The 22,082-nt window shown below is 32.1% G+C and overlaps 1 protein-coding gene across 1 annotated transcript in view; it reads right to left on the bottom strand.

Moving 5' to 3' along the window:
* The window catches only part of LOC124543145 (zinc finger protein SNAI2-like), a 61,865-nt gene that overhangs the window by 21,401 nt on the left and 18,382 nt on the right, over positions 1–22,082 (bottom strand). Inside the window, exon 2 of the mRNA XM_047121215.1 lies at positions 3,482–3,616. Within this exon, the coding sequence (XP_046977171.1) occupies positions 3,482–3,605 (124 nt within the window). The 5' untranslated portion in view covers positions 3,606–3,616. The remainder of the gene's footprint in view (positions 1–3,481; positions 3,617–22,082) is intronic.

Here is a 22,082-nt window from a genome sequence, read left to right as displayed (position 1 = left end):
AGTAATGTATGTGATGTTGTTGTCTCATATAGCTATATATAAATTTGTCCATTATCATTTACGAAACTGAAAAAAAGGCATATACATTTCTAATACTCATGTAATTTACCAAGTTCAAGCTCGTTAAGATACTCGACAAAATTGGTTAAGTGGTTTAATCAACGTTAGAAACAGACAGACAGAGTCACTTTCCCATATATAATATCCATATACAATTGTTTAAATATACATATCGCTTTCCTTTATTTTATCTCTCGTCTATATGAATAAATCTGTTGTCTGTTTGTAATTTTAAAATAATCGCTTTTTGTATACGCACATGTTACATCCTATGTTATATATATTACTATACATGGTAAATCTACCAAAATATATATTTTTTATTTCTGTCTGTCTATCTGTCTGCTTGTTTCGGCTTATCTCTGGAACGGCTGGACCGATTTTGACGGGAGTTTCACTGGCATAAAGAGCTATAAGATGATGTTATAAGAAGTAACTTGGGCTATAACAAAAACTATTTTGTTAAATACAAACGCGCAAGAATTCGCGGGCACAGCTACATAAGTAATATAAACAAAATTTACAGAAAAAGTATTTCTATTATGTGTAGAACAAAACCGTATAGTGTTATTATTCAGTGAAACAAAGATATTGCCATTAAAATTTAAGAAAATAATAATAAATCAGTGAACAAATAATAATAATAATTGCGATAAATGAAATTGCAGCACTTCTCGTGATGCTTATTATCACTAACGTTAACAAAAATAAACAAGGAGGAGACTGGAGTTATTAATTTTAGGGAGTCAGCTCTTTGTATTGTCAATAGAAACGCGCGTCCTGAGAATAATGACACGGGTGGTAATGAAGATGTCTTTCATGAAGCTCAACAGATAGCCGACGTTGATATCGGAACGCCTATTCAGGTACGAAAAGGAACTAATTACTTAAAAGATTTTCTATAAAAGTTAACGTAACTTTATGAAAATGTTTGTTATTTATTTATCATAGTTTTTTTTTTGTAGAAGTGAATGACTTGTACTATGTAGGTTTTATATAATATTACTGGCCATTCCAAATAATGAAAAAAAAATGTCATTAATGTCACTGCTAGGAGTTCAGAAACGCGTTTGTTTATCTTACAGAGTACGTAACAGTAAGTAACAAACGATTTTGTAGGTAATTTATGCTTATTGAATGCTAAATATGTAAATAAAACTAATGGCGATTTCTAACCTTAAAAATGCATCATAATATAATACGCTTTTTATAATTGTGTTCGGTTACATGTAACTAAAAAAAATTGTAGTTATAAGTTGTAATTTTTGTTTCTGAAATTTTAGGTGAACGAGCAATGAGCCACCTGATTTTAAATAATGATAGATATCGGCCCTAAGAAATAAATAAATATGAGACAACATCACATACATTACTCTGATCCCAATGTAAGTAGCTAAAGCACTTGTGTTGTGGAAATCAGAAGTAACGACGGTACCACAAACACCCAGACCCAAGACAACATAGAAAACTAATGGTAATCTACATCGACTTGGTTGGGAATCGAACCTGGGATCTCGGATTGGCGTACCCATGAAAACCGGTGTACACACCACTCGACAATGGAGGTCGTCAAATGTTTAACATTCCTTACATCGTCGATTCACCAACAACCGGAGGGGCAATGACGTCTGTGACGTCACGTCTCATTCCTCACACCCTTCTCTAAACGCAGTTTGGCGGTAGAATATCTGATGAATGGGTGGTACATACCTAAATGGGCTTGCACAATAGATTAAGTACTCTCAGCGTATTGAGAGTGTTCAGCCAGCTTTTCCGAAGCATCATCGAAAAGGAATTTTCGCACAGATAATGATGGCAGAATGTAATATGATTTATCTTCATAGTTGGTGCGAAATTTTAGAACTTAGATTCCTACTCAGTACTTGCAACAATAAGGCAACCAATTGGGAAATAAATGAAAGTATACTGAGATCGGTTTTCTCTGGGACTCAAACGCCTTGCGCTGTCTCATATTGGCCTCTTCGTACCGTAGTGTGATAGATATAACGATAATCTTGTATCTATTCTTGGCAATGTAATTTTTTTATGACTGTCTCTCAATCTTTAGAAATAAGTTATTTAATTATCACATTTGTAATTGACATGCTTATTAATCGTTTTTTAAATTTTTTTTGCGTAATGTTTAAATTGTTCGTTCGTACGTTGTAAGTGTACTTTAACCATTTAAATAAACAAAAGTTTAGTGATACAAGTTCAGGTCTTAAAAATAGTTTGAATTAGCATTTAAATACCCCTTTTCTAACCAACTAAATTATACAATTGCTTGGGCTAGTTTTAATTTCCAAAACCCTTAGTTCCTACATCGATTTATAATTAAAAAACAAATAGTCTTTGAAATTTAGTTGCAGCTTTTACGTAACGTCAGCCCTGTGCAAAAGCACGTACACGATTTCGTAATATTCGATACACGTGAATAAGTTAAAACAATTTATATCATCATCGAGTTTCCACGAATTTAATAGGACAGACAAATACAAACAGCCAAATTTAATTTCGACTGCATTTAACATTTGGTCTAGAACGAACTGAATTCGCATATGAACTAACTAAACCGCATAGTAGTAGAAAATCAATGGCGGAAGGTTAATTAGCGTCATAAATGTAACATCCATTTCATCAATGGTTAGACGTTTACTCAATAGATGTACTCGCTCTAAGCTGTACAATTGTAAGCACTTAACATTTATGCAGTTATGAACCGTGTTCACTGAGATAGGTTTATACATGTAGTTATAACAAAGTTGCTCATTCCTAGTACACGTGCTACGAGTGGATACTCTCAGCGTACAGCTGAAATTAGTGAAATATGTTTTATGCATCATCCACAAGTACGAATGCATTTAAAGTTTTGAAAAATGAAAGCGTATTTACTATGACCGAGTGTTATCACTGTTTTGTGTAACGTTAACGATTTTACTCGTAATGCTGTTTTCGTTAAGTCAATAGCGTGCCACGGCATTGATATATGCAGTGCTGGCGCACAATGAAGCCTGTTAAAATGATTTTTATTACAAACATGAAGTTTATGATTGGTGTGTGTGTCGTATCGAAGTTTCCTTTGATATTGGTACGGGGTTTCTTCTTTTATAAATTGTCGAAGGAAACTATGTTCGTTTCGATGAAATATTCGAATGACTATTACATTTTTCGCAAGAAAATAAACGAGTTGCCTATAAGAAATAAATTTTTAACAAGGTAATTTTTAATAACAAACTTATCACTCGTGTACGAGTATGTAACATCAAGTTTCTTTGTAGTGAATGTATAGTATGTGTCACCTATTACTTACTAACACGTTACGAGGGTATTTTCTTTTCATAAAATCCATTAGTTTTCAACGTCACTGTCATTTTCGCTATTTATCAATTTAAAGGTCTTATATGGTGTAAAATACAATTACCTGTGATAGCCGTGTCCTCAGACGGGCTGTAGCAAGGCGGAGCCACGCTGGCCTCTGTCGGGCTGCAGGGGGGCGGACCATCATGACGCTGGTTGCCTTTCTTCACCATATAGCAGCGCGGCATCGCGGCCAACGCTGTGATACAAAATCGCTTTAACATAATGAAACATTTTTATTTTCATAACGTGACTCATGTCTTCGTTTCAAATACATAAATTATAATCTAATCAATAGTTCAAGGCGATACGATGGGAGTCTTGTTATTATGGGTATTGTTTGTTGCATTTTTAGTATCCTAAGATGGAAATTGATTGTCATTATGATTTTACGTTCTTAATTGTGAAGGTTGTTAAAATAACTTTTCATATTTGTATTTTCCGCGAAATCTGATCGGTCTAGTTGAAGTATCATTGGCGTTTTTCCATTTCACTAAAATATACGTATATGTAGCAGATTATATTTATACGACTTGAAAAAATACTCTAACGCAAAAGTCGTCTTTTGAAGGTTGTTAACCCTTGAATCATTTGATTTACTCAGTTATCTGAAATAGATTTGTCTAAATTTTGTTTTTTTTTTTGTCTTTTACAGAAAAAAATATGTTAATAATTCAATAGCACGTCTAAAAAGTACCACGCTTGTTGTTTATATAACATCTGGCAATGATACAGGCGAGTCGGTATTAATAACATCAATGCATCTGATTATGCAATTCAAAATAATGCAATTATCAGTTTGCGTACGATAATCTCATTGCAAAAAAATATGGAAATTTTCCTGCGAATTCGTACCGCTAAATTGTTATGCACTTAGTTTTTTTTATAACTGATCTCATGTTAAGCCGTCATCGGTAAGAAACTTGGATCTCTTGGATGAAAATCTCTTACATGTGTATTCCGATTCCCATTGGGGCAGCGTTATGTGATAAGGTCCTAACTTTCAACGCAGAGGTCGTTATATTCCACCAGGGGTACTTTTACTGCCTGCTACTTTTGTTCTGGCCATTTAATGAAAATATAAGACAAATACAGCTGAACCGACTTAAAAAAGGTTTTTTTGTTTTTATTATGTCTCTTTTAATTTTAAGGTTCGTTACTAAAAACAGGGTGACGGGTATTCCAAATTTAAAAACAACGTGATTTACGACAGAGGTTCACTGTCTCGAGTTATTATCGATACAGAATGAATCGAGTATTATCTGCTCAAAGCTGTTATATACAACAGACTCAACTGTCATTTGTTGTTCGTAAAGACAAGTTACAATATACAAATACTTTTTGTATTTTGTATATTTTGAACAGAAGCATTATAAATATTTGTACACTCATGTACTTCATATAATTAAAACCATAACCCAATCTTACCACAATGGTAGGACAAAGCATTTTTGAACTTTATTAAAAAAAAAACATTATAATTAAAATTATCAGATACTAGTTGTCGCCCGCAGCTTCACTTGCGTTTTAAGGGTCGGTCGTCAGGTGTTAAGCGTAAATAAGGAGTCCTTGAAGTTCAAGCTTGCTTCATTTCAAATTTCATTAAATTCAATTCAGTCGAGTTATAGAGCAAAAGACAGGCTGACAGCTACTTTGGTATTTATAATATTATTTATATAATATTTATTTGTAGCGGCCATACACTTACTCACAAAAAAAATTAAAGAGGCATTGCAACGTATACAGAGCATAAATATTACGTAAAAGCTACTTCAGAGATGGCTTACGTAGATTTGAGCGTAGGTAAAGTTATCGACAGCACAATATTTACACGGATTTAAAACATATAGAAACTCATCTCACTCCTATCCTCGATGACTTTTTAAATTAAACGACACAATAAATTTACCCTGAAAGGGAATACTTTCAGGGTAAATTTATTGTGTGTGTTTTTATAATTTTATAATTAGGGTGAAGTCGCATTGAATAGATTTGAATAAAACTCGGAAACCAATTAAATGTACGAGCGTTGTTCAAATTTCGAAACAAAATTTTCATGAACGATTGAAGGTTATTTTAAATGTCATAATGTCACACCAATTAATTATTATAATTAATAAAGAAAACTAAATTAGTGCTTCGAAGCTTCATCGCAATATTTGAATAACATGTTCTCTTTATCCACCTACACGTTAAAAACATTGAAAATATTTAACACAAGGTAATTTTCGGTTCTTTGTGTGGTGCGCAAGTGTACATAGATTTGTTCGTTTTTGTTAACAGCGGGAGGGAAGCGTAGCTTTGTGCGTGTAACATGCATCACATTACACTGTACAAATTGTTTTGTTATTGCACGGATAAATGAATAGTATCGGAGGTATTAAAACATAACGGTATTTAACTCTGTAGCTTTTTTTTTTCATATGCAAATTGTTTTTCAATTTCCATCATAAGTGGCATGAAAGTTGAAGTATTGATTGTTATAGTCAAGTATTGATGTATTTATGTAAATGAGAAGACGCGCTCTACGTTAAATTATTGTCGGCGTGCATTAGTTGTCTTAGAGTGAGTGACGTTTGTGCTTATAAGATGTCGTGTGTGTGTGTGTGAAAACACCAAGAGTAAAGTTTAAAAAATTGTATTACATATGTTACGTTCATAGTGGGACAGACTTTAGTGAGTGATAAAACATATAATAATTGTTTTAGAGTTTGCAAGCAGATGTTATTAGTAATAGTTTGACGTTAGCAAGATACATATATAGACAGAGTAGAGTGAACAGGTTTCTTTTGGATGGGCGTGTACCACCTTCGTCTTTATCTACACTTTCCATCAGCTGAGATGGAAGACAAACGCCTATTCCATTAAAGTATTTTTTATAAAAATTATACACAGGAGTCGCAAAATATAAAAAACGGTACATACTCTGGCTTTTCGCCACTTAAACTACCGTCCTGTAAGGAATAGGCATTGCTATTATATACGAAAAAATCTCCACTAGGATATTTCGCTACATAAAATAAATTAAGGTCCGCGTCACGCTGACTTCAAACACAATTTTTATACCGATTTACAGATCGATAGATCGATTCGCGGAGACGGTATATAATTTATGAATGTTCTGTGAAAATTAGCAAACGCTATGACGATACTTATCGATTCCGTCGGTAACCGTCCCTCATGAGAGCTGCCATGGCATCCTCCGCGTTAATCGATAAAGTAAATGATATACTAAATGACGAAATGGTTTCTCTCACTGTTTGAGAGAAATACTTCGAGTCTCAGGGAAATACGTCGTTTATCGACTTTAGGATTCACAAATAATTAAATTATACCTATTGAGATACCCTTAAACATATATAAATATAAATTAATAGTTACTGTATAAATCTTGACCGCGTGGAATGAATGCTATCAGCATTTCCCTGTTGGATCGCAATCCCGATTCTCAGGGCAAAAAACGAACCATAACTAGTGTCACCATTGGAGGCGAGGTGGAATACTTTTAATAAAGCCTTTTCACTACTACTACAAGGGCAAAGAGCTTCGACACTAATAATGTTAATAATAATGTAAATAAAGTTATGTTATAATTTGTAAAAAGTATAAAAAATATTATAATCATAAATGAAACGAAACTCAGAAAAGTAAGTAGTAGTGAGTAAGTAAGAGTCATTGTTATCAGCTGTTATTGCTCAACATATATACAAAATGCAGACAATTACATATGTTCGATGATAATTTTTAAACAAATATAACATTAAAGTGCGTTAAAGTTATCAATTAAAATAATTTAAGACATTCTGAAGATATAACATTATACGTTATAATAATTTAATATACAAAATATTTCAGCATCTTAAGGTGCCACACACTAATATAATACAATAATATATGAAAAATAGTTATAGACATGTTACTGCATATTTCATTATTAGTATTTATATTTCACACATTCAAAAAACGTAAGATGAAAATATATATACTACTCTCGTCAAACGATATTTTATCTAAAGATAAAATCTTACTGAGTATACATCGCGTGCGCGAGGCTTTATGATGGTAGCAGTCGTGTACACTAACGAGCGAATCGTTCAAAGGATAAAACATCCTACGAACTGTTTCATTAAAACGTCGAGATATTTTGAAATATCAGATTAAAAATTATCGAAAAATTTAATTGCTTATTATCATTGATTTGCTATCTGTCTGTGCTTTATACTTCTATCACCTGAAATCTTCATGATTTATATGCTTATTTGCGTAAACATGAACTAAGACAATATTTGCCGGGAGCAAGCTGACGTCGTCTGAATATTTGTCTCTCAGAAAGCGTATAAGTGCATCCACAAGCAACCGATAACTTTCGGTCGGCAACAAGTGCCGCCTCCCTGCTCTCCCTTTGTGCCATTGAAAATTAATTTATCACAATTGCTGTTCCGCTTGCGAGTCTTTTCTTTGTTGGTGTTTATTTTATTCTCTGTGTTCCGTTTCATTAGCGTCTCGAAGCTGTGTATCACGATATTCTAAAATCTAATTGAATTTTACACAATAACTGGACAAGAAGTTCGTTATAAAGCACTAGTGCTCGTCCTCATTATTAAAACGACTTTACCGTTACGAAAGGTATATTAAGATATGGCTTTGTTTTAAAGAGCAATGCTGTCTCCGAAGTAAAGACTTCAGTGTATAATATAATAGACTATCTCATTTAATGACTTCCGAGAATAAACGCTTATTGAAAATAATAAGCGATTTCTCTTAGTATAAATAAAGATATTAATATGAATATATTTACTAGCTTTTACTCGATTTTTCGTTCTCGTAGACAGTGGAGGATTTCTTAAGAGACAAGAGGAGGCTTTAGTCTGTACGTAACGCGACACTGATTAATATTTATTTGATTATGTGTACCACAAAAGTTATGTCCGCATTTTGTGTGAGAGTTTCACGCGTGCAAAACATTCCTATTACATGTATATTATAATTTCAGTTTCGTAATAATTATAGTTCATACCGTTTATACAATCTCTAGTCGTAATTGTAAATCAGCAAATGTAATCAAAAAATAAGTGAGTATCAAGTATATCAATGTACTAAATAAATTGTGTACCAAAAATATTATTCGTACACATTCAATTAAGACTCAGCTTTATAGGTTAAATTGAAATACTAAATATTTCCCCGAGAAGCTATTGAAGAAACTGACAATGATGATAGATGCGGCATAAGCCTTTAACGAGCTCTTTTTATCTTTTGACTGGAACTGATACGAACTATGCCATTTGAAATATTTCGGGAAACAATTATATCTTCTTCACAATTAACCTTCATTCGATACATTATAAATAATTTTTAATTAATCAATTATAGTATTGTTTATCTATATATATTATTAATATCGTGTAGTATACTATTAATAACTTTAAAGGTAACCCGTAAAGTCATTATGAACCACTGGTTACACAAGTATTGCCTTGGTCATATAAGTAGAGTCAGCGATTCATAATAATACGTCTGTGATTCATAATAAATAAGGGAAGAAGTGGTATGAAAGAGCGAGTTTTCTAAACGGAATGAAAGCATACTTTTAATGAAAAAAAATATGATATTTTCTTCTTTAATTATTATTATTCATTTAATTATAAAACGTAATTTAATACGAAAAAAAAAAACAAATATTCAACTTTTAATTTACATAATATTTTAAAAACTTGTCCGAAACGCATTTCATCATTGAAAAACAATAGACGTAATATTGTACGTACGTATATATTATAAATGTTTATATTTTTATTGACTAATCGACATGTAACACTAATCAACGCGCGTGCGAGAGTGGCACTAAATATCAGCATCAGCCACGAATCGGATAGCAATTAAGTCTAATTTTCAAATCAGTCCTGCATTTGACCACTTCAAACAAGGGCTTAGCGGAGGCTATTAGCTAACGGCTTTACAGCTAAGCATCAAGTGCTATTCATTTCATTCCATTCACAGAAATATTTGAAACTCCAGCACTGAAATTAATACGCGTAAATGATATCATCCAACTACTGAGGTAGTAATCTAACTTTAATAAATGGAAGTTAAAAGATAATAACGTTGATGAAAAGTTAATGTCGCTCTGAAAAATATACAAAGCACAATTTAAAAAACCGTACTGTGTAGGTAGGCTTTCTGGCAAATGGTACAGGTGAATGTAAGTGGTCACTAACGCATAAAGACATTAACAACATTAACCATACCTTACTTCGTAATACAACAATAAAAAATATAGCTGTTTGATGGTATAACGTATAATGTGATATACAGTACCTACAAGATGGTTTATCTTACATAAAGCTCCTCAAATTATTAATCATTTATCTTTTGTTACATTACAATCAATGGAATTTGTAAATAATTTACTGCATGTTATATTATAATTTTAAAAGTATATTCTTAATCTGGATTATTTAAAGTGTGACGTTCTAATCGTCATTAATTTGAAGCGAAAACGTTCGTATAGATTGTGTGCGGTGTGCGTGTCGACGGAGGGAACGCTAATTATGGATTATTCCGGACTATCATTGAATGTCAGAACAATCCGTACGAAATACGCAGGTACAGGAATTGTAATCCTGTAGTGCCGTATTAAGCATTCCCCGTTGGACATTTCGAAATCTAGCAATTTGTAGTAATTGAAGTTACTGTTATTGGTTGGATAAAACAATCTCGATAATTAGGCGTCGTCGTTTATTCATTAAATAGCAAAGAGGTACCGTTTTTAAAGACGAAGAATGTATCATAGGAAGTCAGATCAGGTAGGTTCTGCATATCAACGAAGGGGTTGGAACAGTTAAATGTTTGGCCTCTTTTAACGGTAAACTTTTCGCTCTTAAACAGATCCTAAATGTTGTGCGTTTTTAAATTATTTTTGCTAAAATCACGAGTTCAGTAAGAACTGTCCCGTCTGTCTGTCTGTTTATCTGTTTTATCAAAACAGTAGTCATTAACACATTAGCTAAGTAAAATATTTATAGGTATTGATTTAGCATAAGTAAACATAATTTTATTTGAATTTGAATTAATTTTGGTGATATCCCTTTTATGCTAAAGTAACATAAAATATATGAAGCTGAATTTGATTAGGAGAAATGAACCCCTCTTAAAACCATTGGTGAAGTGTTAAATCCATTGTATTAAATTATTTTTCGAAGTCTTATAGTATAAGACAAATCATCATCAACATTCCAATTTTTGATATATATAACCTGTACGGTTATACATAAAAAAATTGTTTTTTTTTATCTCCAAACATCTTAAGATACTGTTGCCACCAAAGTATTTCACTTCGTAGCAAAATGAACCTGCCAAGCAGTACGGCTCAAGTATACTAAGCGAAGATTATTTTATTTGAAGCGCTGTTAAAACTATTAGTAGCAAATTTTCTAACACTCATTTTCTAATAATTTCCTAAAAACATCAAAATACAAGTACTTCTATTTCCGTAACGAATATTATTTAATCATTCAATTTATTCAATTGTATAGATTATAGTGACTTCTTAGTTTAAGATATACCTAGTTAAAAATATATATTAATGTGACTTAAATATTTTCAATACAAATAAAAAGGATTACTTAATAAGATATCCTTACTTTATGAAAGACTGTAATTTTGGATAACATTTGTCCAAACAAAACTAGTGGGAAAGTCGAAACAGAAACACAACAAATTCATTAAAAGCAACAAGCGTCTATTTATCTTCCGTAAGGCTCGCTTACACTATTGTGACACCACAGCTCCTTGAAGAGGGAATATTAGTCCATTGGACTGGATTAATCTTCCCACATACTACTAAAATTGAATACCAAAGGTGTAAGTGATTACCTGAAACGAGAGATTCACCTATCCATTCTCCGAGGCATGATCGTGGAAATGCATTCAGAGATATGCAGATGTCGACAGTTCTCGGTATACAATCATAACTTTGATAACGTCACAGCTATGCATTTGTTAAAGGCGATAACGAAAACACTTGATGCAATCGCGAGTAATATTAACAGATTATTAAGTCCATATTTTATTCAAATAAAAACTTTTTAGTGTAACAATTATCACCTGCCAGCAGATTTGCCATGGCAAAATTTCGTGATATTTGATTAGTTAAAAATGAGCGTAAGAAACAAACATGCAAACAAATTCCATTTCGCATTTATATTGTGTGGATGTAATATTTACCAAGTCTTGCATAACAGTTTATGCTGGTTTTTACATAATATAGGTCAAAATAAGTATTTAAAGAATGTTAAGGTAAGGGTGCTGAAATGACAGTTTACTGCTGAACCACCTTTTGGCTCGTTTGGAGTTTCCGCTAAGTGATAATTAGAATGGCGGGAAAGGGTTTCGCGTATGGCTTACGTCATCTGCTTTTATTGTTTTAGTTTAAAATTGTATGCATTAACCTCATCATTTCAAATAGCACGAAATTTGAGTAAATGCTTATTTTTTACGATTATTATTAAGAATAGTATGTCATATATTATTCTTATATGACACTTTTTTGATGTACATTGCTATATAAGCAATATTTAACCCATAGCCGTACCACGAAGAAAAACTTACTTAACTTCACTTTCTTAGATTTTCTTGTAATCCTTGAAACAAGCGTTGTTCACTTTAGCTTATTTCACGCCTCGAAAATAGGTGTATTATAATGTTTTTCTAAGGATTAATTTGCTAAGAATAACTAAGACTACTAGACTAGAATAACTCTCACTCGTAGACTAGAACGCTATTATTAAATTATTATTCCTTATAGAAATAGCTTGCTCTTAAATGAATGTATATTATTATTGATAGATTGAAAAATTTTATTCAAACTTTTTAGACTCACAAAATTAATTAAATATTTTTTCTTTACGTACTCAAATTTCACATTATTGAAATTATAGGTACAGTTTTAATTTTAGAATTTAATTAGGGTCTGGGTTGTAATAAAATACAAAAAGCGCTGAAAATATTAAAATTTAATTCAATAGCTAAGTAATGCATTATCAAAATCTACACCCTAAAACAGCACGAGAATTTTAACAAAATGGAGTATGAAAAATAGCAAATAAATATATATTTTTTTCATATGTAAGATTTTTCTAATTACCATGATTATTTTTATTATTATTTATTCTACGAGACAGTTTCGTGAACAAGATATTCGTAGATAATGTCGAAACATTGAGCTCCACCGAACAAAAATAAAAACATGGTAAATATCCCGAAATTAATATTTTTTTATATCTTCAACGAAGGTATTACTAATGCATAACTAAGTGATGATAATCGATTCAATTGTAAAAACCATATTTCCTACGGAAATTGAAAGAATTGTATTTTAAGTTCATAGGAAATTATTAAAAAACGAGATTCAGAAAATATATTTTGTATTTAAAACTTTTTGTGTATTTTATAAAAAAAAAATATTCATAAAAGCTAACTCAAAGGAAAGTCATTGCAACTATATTCAAACTTTTTATATATTCGTACAAACATCATCCTAAAATATGTACCTTTGAACGACCTAATGCGAATAAGACACACAAATGTTGTTAAAGGTTTTTTAAACAAATTCGAATCAAATAATTGAAAGTCTAGCTATGCTATATTACTTTATAAGATAAGACAAAAATATTTTATATTGTCGAATAGAATGTAGTTTAAATCCCCAACATAAATGATCAAACGGATAATTCTTACTTATCATAAAAGCGCGTGATTTAATTATAAATACATTTGAGAAGATTATGAAAGGTATGCATACACTAAAGGAGAACTCAGAAAGCCGAGGTGGCCCAGTGGTTAGAACGCGTGCATCATAACCGATGATTGCGGGTTCAAACCCGACGAGCACTACTGAAAATTCATGTTCTTAATTTGTGTTTATAACTCATCTCGTGCTCAGCGGTGAAGGAAAATATCGTGATGAAACCGGCATATGTCTCACTTCATAGAACTTGTGCCACATGTGTATTCCACCAACTCGCATTAGAACAGCGTGGTGGATTATCTGCCAAACTTTCTTCTCAAAAGGAGAGGACGCATTAGCCCAGCAGTGGGAAATTTACAGGCTGTTGTTGATGTTTTGTTGTTGATCACTCAGTTGTTTGCACGGACGGAATCGGTATGAGCTACTTTTAAATTAACTCAGTTAATAAAAACTTCTTAAATATCAAAACAGAGTAAAAGAGAAGGGAAGGTACTTGATATTTAATTTGACTACAATTTCGAGAACGTACAACTCGATATATATTTATTATTAAAAATAGTTTGATAGAGTTCTTCTTGTTATGCATTTTCAAAAATATTTTATAGAACGCGATTCCTCTGATTGAATTGTGTATAAGAGATTAAATTCCGAGAAGCGCAGGGGAACATGAATGCCGCTCAATTCTTAGCGAGTTCGCACTATTGCTTCTCGGTAACCATTAAAGTGCGGAACTATTACAAGCGATATAGCCATTATCACACTTAAATAATTTACCGACTATTCGTTGCGATTCTAACCGTCAAGAGATTTCTATGACATGGATATAGACATCACTACTATCTATATGTCAAGTTTCAACGGTAATTCACTAACCTAACAATTTGTGTATTTGTGTTTAGTGTATCTTGATATTACGTAACTTAACATTAACTCGGAAACCATCAATCTGATTGGCAGAAATATTCATGGGTTGAATAGCCATGTACAAAATAGCCAATGAACTATATAACATCCCATTTACGACTCTCAATAGTGACCAGCGACCGTAAATGTTAACAAATCTGTCGAACCATAACGCTGCTTTATTAATAAGATGCACTGGCTTATATACTCATCAAGTAAAGTAAGCGTTATAGTGACTGAAGTTCAAGAACTCGACTAAAGCCACCTGTTTTCATGTTTTACCCGCGCGCCCCGCCCCTTTCATAGATCGCAAATACGCGATATTATTGCTATCATGATTCTCACTACAACGACCGAAATTTTTGGATATTAATGTTTTCCAAATTATTCTAAAATTCTTTGGAAAGAACAGCTCAACGGCACGATAGTAACATATTTAAGAAATACAATATACAATAGAGTTTTGGCCTTTGACAAACTACAGGGAATTCAGTTTCTTATAAAAGAGTATTCCTTATCATTCCTTAGAAGATTATCATTCCATATATAAGTCTTGTATTACAAGATATACATACACAAGTCTGTGGACATACAAGTTTGCTGCATTAAATATTGCTGAAATAAGTGACAAATAAAAACTAAATGTGCTGTACAAGGCACGATAGTGATACACAGCTAAATTGCAACCCCAGATTTCTAGACATCCTTGAAAAAAAATCTCAATATATCTTCTTGGACTGAACTGATATTTCTCCTTGGCATCTACAACCTTGTAAGCTACGACACTGATAATAGATATTATGTAAAAATCCTAGTGAGTGGAAAAATATATGGGATCTTGAGTTTGTTAAGTTCACGTCTTAATTAATCGAGTGTCATAAAATTATGCGAACACATTGTCAGAGAGACGTCAGGACATTGTACACTTTCCCCAATAACACGCGAGGAAAGCTGCGGATATAAAATAGTATATTGTGAGTCTGAAATAACTGAACTTGCCATAGCGTTATAATATTATGTTATTAAAGTTTCTACTAACATTACATATATATCTCTATGATGTCCCTCGATGCGCGATACAACTAAAATGGTGGGTGTAGGAGTCGCATCAATATGATACCGAGAAAACATATTCCTTGCTAAAATTGCATCAACATTTAATTTGAAATATTCTAGTTCTTTATCAAAGGAACCCAGGTCGCATCGGTCGCGCGTATTGTAGATTCAGTAAAATATTAAAGTTAAATCTATATTAATGATGAAATTTAATGTACGACGGCTGTTGTATCGTAATTCGTAAGTAAAGTGACAAAAATTCTATAGAATTTCGGATCAAGTCGGATCAAATTATCGACTTAACATGTGATGGCTTTGTTTTCAGTATTTTAATAAATAAAAGTAAACTACGGGTGAAATGTGTATATTATAATATACGTATGTGCGATGTACAAGTATATGAAAGTACGTACGATGCTAAGTAATTACCTAAGGCAAACAATGATCAAAATCGGCGCTAAATATCTAAAAGTCGGCGAGTAGGCGCGACTGGCTCTAGAAATAGAGATAAAGGCAATCGTTCGTAAAAAGCAAACTAAACTGTATCCATTTTCCATTTTTCTCTTATGGTGTGTGTGTGATGTATCGACGCAACAAGATATTTCAATATAGAGAGAATGATTGATTATTTGATATCATTGTCCATAAAATGTCGTTTTCGCAAAAAAAAACAAATCTTTTCGTTTAATTACGCCCAATGTACAATACAATACAGGATAAAAAATCACGCATAATTATTTGCTTAAAAATTAACATTTTAAATCAAAACCTGTATATTTATTCGAATCGTATTTCAAAATCCGTGAATAACATAGTTTATCAACGAATGACTCTAACTACAATCAAACAATTATGCCGGTAAATGGAATAAATTGCCTGCACCCACTATGACACCGGAGTTGGTTATGCTCGTGACACGTTCAAAACTCGCCCTCCTATTGTAAGCACTAAAACAAGCAGCTACAAAGCTGGCACCACACACCATCAAAACAAAGTTAGTAATTATGGGTGCGAACGTGCTCCGAATATGTAGTGAACCTGTATTTAGACACACCAATGATAATTAGTGTTTTATTACAAATACAATAGAAAAATCTACAATCACATGCACGCAAATTGTAATGATAGTACATTACAAAGTACTAATAAAACAATATTAAATACAAAGAATAACCCTGTGTTATTTTGTCATGTCCGATCGATATAATTTTATTAACTTAACTGAAATAAAAACATTGATATCATGAAAGGTCGAGCCTGGATTTAGACCGGATTAAAAAAATAATAATTCATATTTCGTATTCGCATTTGCACATTGGTTACTGTCGTCAAGCGAGCAACAGGATACACAAAAACAAAAAAATTGTTTTAGAGATTAATAATAATGTAAATTGTATCAGTTATTTTTCATATCGTCAGTATAATTATTAAATAATACTATAATATTTAAATGACATTGAATATTTAATGGGCATGGGCAATTGCAAATTAGTTGTTTAATGTTAAAACAATGCTGAAATTAAACAGTTTCACGTATAATTTTAGAGATTGATGATATTATGTACAGTCGGGGTAAGACAAGGTTCGTCACTTAAGATCTATTTTCGTGTGCTCAGTATGAGCGATAATCTGCTTTACCGATTAAGAATGACATATTGTATAGCAGTTATTAGATGTTTAGATTCAAAAGTTTTTAAGACCTTAAGACTTGATTAAAGAATTAATTTGAAAACTGACGAAGGTTCTCTTACTCTGACTGTACCTAATCAAAATAAACTTAAATGTATTTCGCTTGCAAATGTATGTATATCAATCGCCAGTACTTGTTGATATCGTAACTTAGGTTACGGGAAGAATGTACAGTGTTAAGAGCGCAGCCAAATTTCCGTTCATAATTAACGAAAACAAAAATGTACAAATTATGCATAAATATATGACTGACTGACGTGTAGCGCACAGCCCTAAACCGGTGGACCAACCGGTGTGGAATTTTGCACAGGAATTCCTTATGAAACGTAGGTGATGTGTAAGTAAGAGAATAAGGTGTGCAGTAAGACAGTACTTTTTTAATTAGTTAGTCTCTAGTGCGGGGGAAAATTGGGGATGAAAGTTTTTATTGCACTCTTCATTGTTGTTAAACAGATGTTAACATAATGTAAATCATTTAACCATAAATATTTAAAATACTTTACTTTTCTTTTGCTAAAACATTTTAGTAAGTTTTGATAAATAAATAATTCGAATCAATTCAAACAACTTGTTAGTGATAGAAATCAGTGTTTATGCCGGGAACGAGGTAAAATGAGGGTACGTGCAATGCAGCTTACCAAAACTTCCGTACACAGGAAAATACTTTGGTTTTTTTGAATAACGTTTAACTTATGGGATATCCCATAGGGTACACATCTAGTCTTAAATAAAATCATGGCCCGTCGCTCCACAATTTCCTCACGGAAATTCAATAATCGGCGACATCAAAACGAAGTTATTTCGTTTTTATTTACAATTTAATCAAATTAATAAAGGTAACAAATGAAATATTTTGGCGGTATTGATAGTAGTGTATTGCGAACAATTTAATGTTTATTTTGCAATTGTGTTTTCTTACCAATTATAATATCCCTTTATCGAATCCTGGAGACCTCAACAAGAGGTCTCGTAATATGCAATTGGACTAATTAAGATAATAACACCCTCACTTGTTGTTCAAAATGAAGAAATGTATCATCTTTGTTTACACCTTAAACATTAAAAACTCAGTTCTTGCACTTCGGTAGTGTCATGACTACCGCAGAAAGACGTGCGTTTAATTTAAGATAAGGTAAAAATATTGAGTCCTGTTTCTCAAGCACTCCAATTGTTTATTATTAATTAAAAACCACTACACTTTTAATTCAAAGTTTTTTTATTTCAACCGAACCTAAATTAAAATCGGAAAACCTTTAGTTCTTTCAATATTGAAACTCGGAGAGAAATTCCCGGATTTTACACTTTACATTTTAAAGAGGACACAATAATTAATAAATAAAATACGAAAGTGAACAAGTTGAAAAAATGGCACCGGATTAAACGTACACGGAATTACGAAAGGAAAAACACGACGATATTACACCTGTAGATCGTACAGCGATTCTGCAACGCACGGGACGTCCAATAGCGTCGACGCGGCGTTGCACTCTAAACCACCGTTTAACAGCGACCCGTACATGCGTCCTACGTAGCCAGCTATACGTAGCATGTCAGTCCGGAGGTCCTGTTGCGAGAACAGGACATTACAAGCTACGGTACAGTATTCACGTACGTAGCGCTGGGTTCTGTTATGTAACGGAAATGTCAGTTTATTTAAATATTTGCATTTCAGCAAAATAAAATTGAAATTGTTCCTTGAGATACTTACTAATTAAAGGTCTTTTAAAATTTTCAAATAAAGAATAATATTTTATATATGTGTTTTTTTTTAGCATCCAAAACGCAATGCACTAAAAGGCGCATATCCCTGATTTAAATTTGTCCTTTGGTTATGTAACTATCACTAAAAACTTGTGAGCACTGTTTGCTTAGCAATCAATTTATAGTTGCAAATATTTGCGTTTGAGTTTTGTTTTTTTTTTCGTTTACCAACGGCTGTTGTTCAACATTATATGCTGTGTAATGTAAATAAACCACTTCGAATAAAAGCATTTAGTTTCGATATATGCCGTTATCAATACCTATAACATATACATATATGTATATACACCTACAGTATTTCTATAAAATAGTAAATTGTACTTATATGACACCTATGTTTAAAATAATACGTGAATTATTCTGACGATTACCAAGATTTGTTTGCTCTTATCTCATTTATTTGGAGTCAATGCTGCGTAAACGGCTTAAATAACTGACGACGCGGCTTCTTGGGAATGCTTTGGTTTGGGTAAGCTTCCTACAACTATACGGGTAGTTAAAATCTTGGTGGTATTTATAGTTGCAATTAACGGAAAATCATTCAGTCGACAAAACGAGTGTCTGCGTTACTAGAATATAAAGAGAAACATGTCGGATTTTCTAAGGAACTATTTAGGTACTATTTCAAAACTTGACTAGCATATTCCAACACCCATTTTAACTTATCAAACGCTATAATTAAGCACTGTATGTAACATTCTAATATATAAACTTTAAATCTAGTTGATGTTGAATAGTTAGTGTAGAGTTATTACTCTGGCATTTATACGAATAAATATAATGCAACTTGAAATAAAACTACTTTGATGTAATTTAAACAAGTAAGGATCGAATTTTTCTGCATCCTACTCGTAGTTTTGCTTTTTTCTTAAACAAAACATCAACTTTGTTTTGATTCAACGAAACTAAACGATTAAAAAATCAGTTTTTAATTAAAATTCATTTATAGGAAATGGTTTATATGATACTGTTTTCGATTGCACATAGTTATTCGAAATATAATTGTAATGTGAAAATATACGTCCGCAAATTGACAATACAAATAAAATGTGAGTGCTTTCTGTGATACAAAAAATATTTCATTGAATATTTCATATTTATAGCTAAATTTGAAACAAAGGACATTTAGTACAAAGAATATGTTTATGATTATATATGATACTAAAACTTCTACTTTTGTGGAACACACTTGTGTTTTGTATCTTGTAATAAATAGAAACTTAAAAACCCGTTTTCATATTTCCCACTTCCAAAAAAACTTTAACTCCTAGTGTTACACTGAGGTGATGAATTGTCAGGAATGCTGCCACAAGCCAATTTTTTAATCGTACACACAGTTGCCGAAATACTTATTTCTTCATTTCTAACTTTCAAAACGACTAACACCCGTACACACATTCATCCGAAGCTTCACCCTCTAATGTGATGATTTTTAGAAAAGGCTTTAAAATCTATGCTTTACTCGTAGCTTATGTAGTCTAAATTATATCGATTTCTATATGAGATACCATCAGCAAGATCACAAATACCAACAAATTTTCCTCCCCAGTTTAACTTTTTCAAGATAAATTTTGACCTCTTGATTTAGACTGTGCGTTGTGTGTCAGATAGTCATTTTAAATTTCTGTTTGGTAGACGATAAACATTTTCTGTAGCAATTTACAAATATTATATTATATTTATTGAAATTAAATATAACTTACAAAGTTGGAATAGCAATTAATTATGAAATGCAGAGCATTTTCGAATGAAAATTGATGTGATAGTTTTGTGTACATGTCTACATCGTCTACACGCCGCGCCGTCCATCACAATATGTCAATAAGTTGCGCTTCGCCGGTTCATATACCGTCGGTAATTATCAATTCCATCCTGAAACCTTTGTAGGACCTATTGTACCCATCGTCGATACGAGGCAATAACAAAATAGAACTAATGCTTGATTCCAGAAAGACAATATAAAATTAACGAACCCATTAATTGCTTATATTATTTGTTCCTGCAACAATGATCCGATATGAAATTAACTGTTCTTGAAAACAGATTCGATTTTCGATTAGAGTCCTTATGTGTGCCTGTAATTTTTTTTTCGAAAAGCATTACTAAGTAATCAATATCTTGTCGAATTATAAAATGTTAAAGTAAAATTAAGATAGTAGTAAGATTTTCGTCGAAGCCCTTTGAGGTGGATTACACCCATACCTATTGTTCTGTCCCCAAGTAGTATACTTTGTATTTGTGTGTTCCTGCGTGAAAGGTGAGTGAACCAGTGTAATTACAGGTACAAGGGATATAACATCTTATATCTCGTGGTTGACAGCGCATTGACAACGTACCTATAAGATTTTAGTTACACTTCTTTTGTTTCCAGTATGAGAGGTTATTTACCACCGCCTTCTTTAAATAAATTGAAAACATTACATACTTTTTGGAAATAGCTGCTTTTAATCAATACAATTAAAATTTAAATAATAATTAAGTATTTCATAAATTAAATGTAGATGCTATTTGATTTATGTTAACGTATAAGGCGAAACGGGATTACAATAACAAAAGTAACAAAAACATTTTTGTTTAACAGAGGAATAGACTAAAAATAGAACAATGAAAACTTTAGACTATGTGCGTGTGTGTGTGTGTGTGTGTGTGTGTGTGTGTGTGCGTGTGTGTGTGTGTGTGTGTGTGTGTGTGTGTATGTGTGTGTGTGTGTGTGTGAGTCTGTTCTTATTGATGTGTACTATCTGTGTTCTTTGTTTAATTATTAGGGAATAAATTATGCCGGTTACTCAATAAGTAATTTAAAAATATCGTACGTATTGGTTGAATATTGCGAATTATTATCCCAAATATATTTTCCACGAAGTTTCTTCGACGGTACAGTATTATATTACATGTTAAGAGTAATATTAATAAGCACAAAATATACTCTTAATTATCTTAATTTTCATTTTGTAGTTAAATATAATAATATAGTTAATGATCAATTTTCTTTAATTGAAAAAAATTTATACCACATTGATGGTATTAGTTACAGCATTTCCCGATACTGATATGAAAATAAGTCCTGTCAAAATATACATTTCCAATTAAAAAAATTGTATGTCATGGTCATCAAATAATTTTTCCTAAAATCCATATTTTCCAAGATTTCATGCAAATAAAAACATCAAAAATATAAGTGTGCATGCGTACGTCCGGTTAATAATGGATAACCTAGCGTGAATTCGCCGAGAGTCTGCCATAGACGCTCAGAAAAAAAAAATTACAATAAATGACTGGACTACAATTTGCTTTCCATATTTATATTATTGGCATAATTGCAGACTGAAGAAAATTAATGTTTTTTTAGGTATCTCTGTGTAACTTTACAACTCACCATGAGATGTGAAGGGTGGGTAGTATTTTTTTGAAAATAATGTTTAAGAAACAAAATTATAGTATGTATGGTACTACTAGCACGTTTTAAGCTGTCTGGAAATGTCAGATTGTTTACATTTCGAATTTCTCG

The sequence above is a fragment of the Vanessa cardui genome, chromosome Z (assembly GCF_905220365.1).
Source record: "Vanessa cardui chromosome Z, ilVanCard2.1, whole genome shotgun sequence".
Taxonomy (NCBI): domain Eukaryota; kingdom Metazoa; phylum Arthropoda; class Insecta; order Lepidoptera; family Nymphalidae; genus Vanessa; species Vanessa cardui.
The sequence above is the reverse complement of the archived record's forward strand: the minus strand, read 5'-3'. Positions and strand labels throughout refer to the sequence as shown.